A 5,870-nucleotide genomic window follows, 5' to 3' on the forward strand; every position below is an offset into this window, starting at 1 on the left:
GAAGGGCTTTTTTCTAGCTTTACACGACTTGAGCCCTGCCCGTAGGAGCCTGTTGTATCTTGCATAGACCTGGCAAATGTTTTGCATCTTGTTGATGCAAAATCAACATACTGTCCACTAACTGCATACTGCACCACTAACATTTGGATCTTTTTTTCCATTATACATCCTGTGTGATTTAAAATTTTCTAGCCAGCATTATGTTTAATTTGTCCTATACAGGCCACTTTATTTAGTTAGTCCATCATCCTCCTGACAGGTACTTTAAGTGGATTCTTGAGGTGAAAAATAGTTGGTAGTGTTTTGCAAGGTGATGACATGGATCGCCACTCTGATCCCTTTGCCCTGTCAGACACCCTCCATCTGGTCTTTGTTATGTTCATGTCCCGTGGTGCTAGCATTAGCGGCGGCAAGCCCAGGGCCCCAGCACCTTTGCGCAGCCCTTTCCAGTACAGATGGCAGGCAGATTAGCCTGGGTTGTTTATACCTACGGGGAGTTTGCTGTGTTTGCCGCCCAGGCTCCAAGAAGAGCCAGGAGGAGCACCTTCCCAGACACGAGATGCATGATGATGAGGGAGGAGGCTGTGTGTGTGTGTGTGTGTGTGTGTGTGTGTCTGTGTGTGGTGGGAAGGATTAAGATGCACTCCCATTAAAAGGGGAAGCCAATTAGACAGGATGAGGTATTAGAACACTGAAGCGAAGCTTGGCATGAGCGTCAAAGGAACTCAGAACAATCTAATGATTACTCACGCTCACAAACACAAACACACACACACATGCACACACACACACAAGCGTGTTCTGGCCAAGTCCAATGAATCGTAGTACCCAGGCTCAGCTAAGACCAAAATAAACCTCAGTGACTGATGTATGGACCCTTTCAAGAGAGTTCCATTATCAGCATCATAGTTGGCCCCACAAGACTTCCTTTTTAATATTCCTTATGTTATCTTAATGCAGAGGAAGTAGATTGGGGCCCAAATAGAACGTTCAAGCATTGTTTTTGTTTTTATTGTTGAAAGGGTGCATATTTAAGAATGGCATGTGTGAAAAAAAACCCTCAATCTGGTATATTGGAGAAGAATAGTGAGGCAGAGGATGTTCCAAAAAGATTAACCATCATGATGCTTCATCCTACTGGGATTCATTACACAGCAAAACACATCTTTGTTTACCCGACCAATAATTTATCGCTTTATTCATAAATTATATCATCTTTGATGTTAAAATAGTCTAGGGAGAAATGACCAGACAGCCTGGCTGTGGTGTGGGGTATGGGGCTAGTCAGCCACTGCGTGAAAGAAGGAACTTACATAACACACACTGTGGGTTTGGGAGGCTGACTTAGGCCGTTAATTAATTCCCTTTGACAGTGGTGCAATACGACTTGCCTTAACCCCCAGCTAGATGTTAAAAGACATTTGTTGTCTCAGTTGGAGACTGACTGAAGATACAAACAGGAGACAAGAGCCAACACAGAGGATAAAGTGGAGGAGAAGGGGAGGAGGAAGAGAGAGAGAGAAAGAGAGAGAGAAAGAAAGAGAGAGAGAGGCAGGTATGATCTGGACGGGTAGGCCCCTATTAGCCTGATTCTATGTGGGCCAAGTCCCATCATGCCTTGAGCACACATCGGCTTAAGAGGGATCCGCCACCGCGGTCAGATTATGACCTCTGCTCTTTGGGTGGGCGGGGCTTGGCAAGCTGTGGCGGCACGGTCACGGCCAGTGACGGGATATCGCCATGAGTGACCCATACTACAAATACGAGCGCGCTTTGGCACCTGGACCTCACTGGCCACACAGAACAGCAGTCCCACAGGGGAAAAGGAGCCTACAAGACACAGCACAGTACAGGACACAGTGCAGGGAACCGGACACGGTGCAGAAAGACCTAAGGTAAGACAAGCCAAAAAGATAGGATGCGCAAGGCACCTGTAGATATGACAAACGAATAGATATAACAACCAATATGACCAATATTAACAATGCATATAAAGCATGTATCCTTTCAGGGAGCTCCAAAGTAAGGCAAGAATTAAAAAAGAGGATGCACAATGCACAGATGCATATGACAAAACTTGCAAATGTCCATTCAGAAATGTAATGTGATGATATTTAAAGTAAAGTGACTGATACTGATATTAAAAGCAGATGCTTTTATCTAAAGCGACATAAATCGCTTCCCGGGCTGACCAATCATACTTAGGCTGACCAATTGTCAGAATAGCGCTGCTGCTTCTGCTTCACCAGTAAAAGGGATGCAGGTGGACTCACTGGTTCTGATCACTGATCTGGCGTCTGATGCCTGATCTGGTCAGCGAAGTGGCGAAGTGGATGACCAGCGCTGACTCCGCCTGATCTGGTCAGCGAAGTGGCGAAGTGGATGACCAGTGCTGACTCCTCAGGAGGAGGCCGGAGCAGCTCTGGTGCCTCCCAGGGGCAGGTGTAATTGGGACATGTGTCCGTGGCCTCTCCCTTTGATACGAGTGCACTGGTGGTAAACTGAGCCACTGAGGAAATAAATCACATGAACGGTTCCAGAAGCCTCAAACCAAGAATTTAAACCATTACCAGATGACAGGGGAACTGGACTGAAAGAAGTGGGGTGGTGGGGCTGCAATGGTATGGCAGTCGGTGCCTGATGTGGGTTTTGCTATTTCTCTTTTCCCCATGCATCTCCATACTTCCCTTACTCCTGTCTGTATTCTATCTCTTCTTCTCAGTGCACTTCCTTTTCATGCAGACATTGATTTATATTTCATTTTAATCAATCAATGAATCAGTCGGTCTAGTGATTCGTCTCGTTGTATGTCTGTCTGACGGTCTCAGTTCATTTAGAATTTCATTGAACATTATTCCTTGGCCTCCTTTTCTCTGTAATCGTATCTCCTTTCTTCTCTTTTCCTCTCTTTTCCTCTTTGAACTTGGCAAATTGCCACCTGGCTGAGGATTGATACCCTGCTAATGGAACCAGTACCTTAGCCCCTGGACAAATATTTTGACAATGATAGGAAAGCACAGACTGTAATAATTGCTGTACTAAAGACAGGAAATGAACAACTGTTATGTTAAACGCAGAGAACAGGTGTGCACCATTTCCCCTCTTGTGTCAGGTAAACCTGATCAAGTTTCTCAGCTCAGCTCAAGGCAACGGTTGTCTCTCTTGCTCTTTTGGTGTGTGTGTGTGTGTGTGTGTCTCAGTGTGCATGTGAGAGTATGTGTGTGTGTGTGTGTGTGTGTGTGTGTGTGAGTGAATGTATACCGTGTGTTCATGCTTCTTCCTGAATCTGGGATTGATGTCAACTGTGGGGGCAGATTAGTATCTTGTTGTGTGTAAGAACATTATACTTGATGACCTGGCTGCATACGTCTTAAGAGGGTTACTTCCTGATAGGGGGTCTACAGTAATACCTGGGAGGTTTTTTAAGGTGTTTGCCATTCATTCTTAATTTGAATTCAGAGTGGCTTTTTGATAAAGGTATTTAATGGCTAAAATTAAGTATTACATTATTTTGTTATTGAAGAACATGCAAGTCTACCATCTCAGCTACAGCTTTACAAGATATAGTAAATGTATTTTACTCAAGAAATAAACAGAGTTAAACAATGATTGATTGCATTATCTGAAAACTGTAGCAGAGACCTTGTTCTGATTATCCTATAGTCTTTTTTAGACCACAAAAAGTTTTTTTTTTAGGGTCTTCATTATTCAAAGCTAAATTAAAGGTACTGTATTGAGAATCTACTGGCAAGCTGAGTCCTTGGAACGCAAACCATATCTAAAAAGCTTTTCACAAAATGTACCTTCCAACCAAAAATAACAAATTCCAACCACTCTCTGACCTACTGAGGAGAGACACTGATCCTCTTGTTCCTGTTCCTTTTTTATGTTCCTCGATAGGTTTGGCGTGGATCATGGAGAGTCTCCTCCTCCTCCTCTTGGTTGTACTTTTGGCCGGTACGGCCTTGTCTCAGGACATGCCCCATGAGCACCTACTGGCCCAGCTCCAGGCTTGCCCGAAGGAATGCCGCTGCCCTCCAAGCTTCCCCAACGCCGTCTACTGCGACAACCGGGGCCTGAAACGCGTCCCTGTGATCCCACCTTACACCTGGTACCTCTACCTGCAGAGCAATGGGATCGAGGTGCTTCCAGAGGATGCTTTCCGCAACGCCACCCAGCTTAAGTGGCTCAACCTGAACCGTAACAGGTTGACCAATGAGGGGCTCCAGGAAGGTGCTCTCCGGTCAATGCCTAACCTTGTGCACCTGTACATGGAAGACAACCAGCTGGGCTCTGTGCCTTCTCCCCTGCCGCCCAAGCTGGAACAGCTGCGCCTCTCCAGAAACCGCATCTCCAAGATCCCAGCAGGCGTGTTTGCTGGCATGGACGGCCTGACTCTGCTGGACCTGCAAGGGAACAAGCTCCAGGATGACGCGGTGACCGAGGTTAGCCTGAAAGGCCTGACCAACCTGGTCCAGATCAACCTGGCCAAGAATCAGTTGGGTATGATGCCATTGGGTCTGCCACCGACCATGACCCAGATCTATCTGGACAGCAACAACATCGAGAAGATCCCCCCAGAGTACTTCAAGGGACTTCCCAAGGTGACATTCCTAAGGCTCAACGAGAACAAGCTGGGAAAAGGTGGAATTCCCAAGTACGTGTTCAACACCTCCAGCATCTTGGACCTGCAACTGTCACACAACGAGCTGACCGAGATTCCCCACATTCCGGCTAGCCTTGAGCAGTTACATCTGGACCATAACAAGATCAAGAGTGAGTCTTGCTTTTGACAGCCTAACTAACACAGCTTAGGTTAACTGGGTTAAATCCAGTTCAAGAAAATCTTTGCAATATTCTTCTCTGACCCACAAAAAACAGGATCAGACCATACTGTAAATCTGAACTGGAGTGAAAACAGTTGAAACATACTCAAACATAAATACCATTGGGTTGGTCAAATTAGCTTTTAATCAATGTTGGATGGCTCACAAAGACTCTATTACCATAGAGCTTTTCGAATTGACCAAATTAACCTGTAATCAATGTTAAATGGACGACCAAAATTTAATCAATATTGGATGGCTTACAAAGACTTCATAACCAGCATAACCAGCTTTTTGAGTTGACAAAAAGAACATTCAATCAATGTTAGATGGCCAACTAAGATTCCATAGAATCACAGAACATTTCAATTTGACCAAATTAACTTTTAATCTAACCAACCAAGACTATACAAATCATGCAACCAAGTGGAAATATTCTACCATTTTTCTTTTCACAACTTTTAAATCTACATGTGTTTTTTTTTTATTCACAGGTGTAAATGGCTCAGATATCTGTCCAGTGCCTGCTGGTGCTGACTACTTTGATGATAACAGTCCCCGTCTGCGCTACCTCCGCCTTGATGGCAACGAGATCCAGCCGCCCATTCCTCATGATCTGATGGTCTGTTTCAGGTCTCTCAGGGCTGTGGTCATCTAAAAACCATGGCCACTTGTGCCCTTGAACTTGTCACAACAAGTGGTGGTAATCTACCTTCACAAGGGTATAGCAAATGAGTTCACATAAAAGCTTGTAGGTCATTCTGGTATTTGATGAATTTGTAAACTATTCTAAGCAACATTCACAAGACATAGTCTCTTTTTGCTGGTAGTAGTTTTGACTGGGTCCATCAGTATTCTGTGTTGATCATTGTGCCTTTGAGAATATTTTTATGAACAGGAGATGAGCATAAGCTTGTTACTGAAAGCCACACAGTCTACATCACATGACATAATGTTTCAAGTGTATTCATGTATTCATGTAATCATGTATAAGTATTTGAGACAAACAGGCCAGGTTTCAGATTAGAGTTCTGGAAGTTAGAT

At 44.6% G+C, this 5,870-nt stretch overlaps 1 protein-coding gene across 2 annotated transcripts in view; it reads left to right on the forward strand.

Annotated features, from left to right (window-relative positions):
* The window catches only part of kera (keratocan), a 7,283-nt gene extending 1,784 nt beyond the window's left edge, over positions 1-5,499 (forward strand). Inside the window, exons 1-3 of one of the 2 annotated variants that reach the window (XM_042079134.1) lie at positions 1,806-1,895; positions 3,901-4,776; positions 5,321-5,499. In XM_042079134.1, coding sequence (XP_041935068.1) covers positions 3,915-4,776; positions 5,321-5,484 — 1,026 coding nt within the window. In that variant the 5' untranslated portion in view covers positions 1,806-1,895; positions 3,901-3,914 and the 3' untranslated portion in view covers positions 5,485-5,499. Of the gene's footprint in view, positions 1-1,805; positions 1,896-3,900; positions 4,777-5,320 lie in introns of those variants that run through there. The other variant, XM_042079133.1, reaches the window with a different exon arrangement.
* Positions 5,500-5,870: the final 371 nt, after the last annotated feature.

This window comes from Alosa sapidissima, chromosome 22 (assembly GCF_018492685.1).
Source record: "Alosa sapidissima isolate fAloSap1 chromosome 22, fAloSap1.pri, whole genome shotgun sequence".
Taxonomy (NCBI): domain Eukaryota; kingdom Metazoa; phylum Chordata; class Actinopteri; order Clupeiformes; family Clupeidae; genus Alosa; species Alosa sapidissima.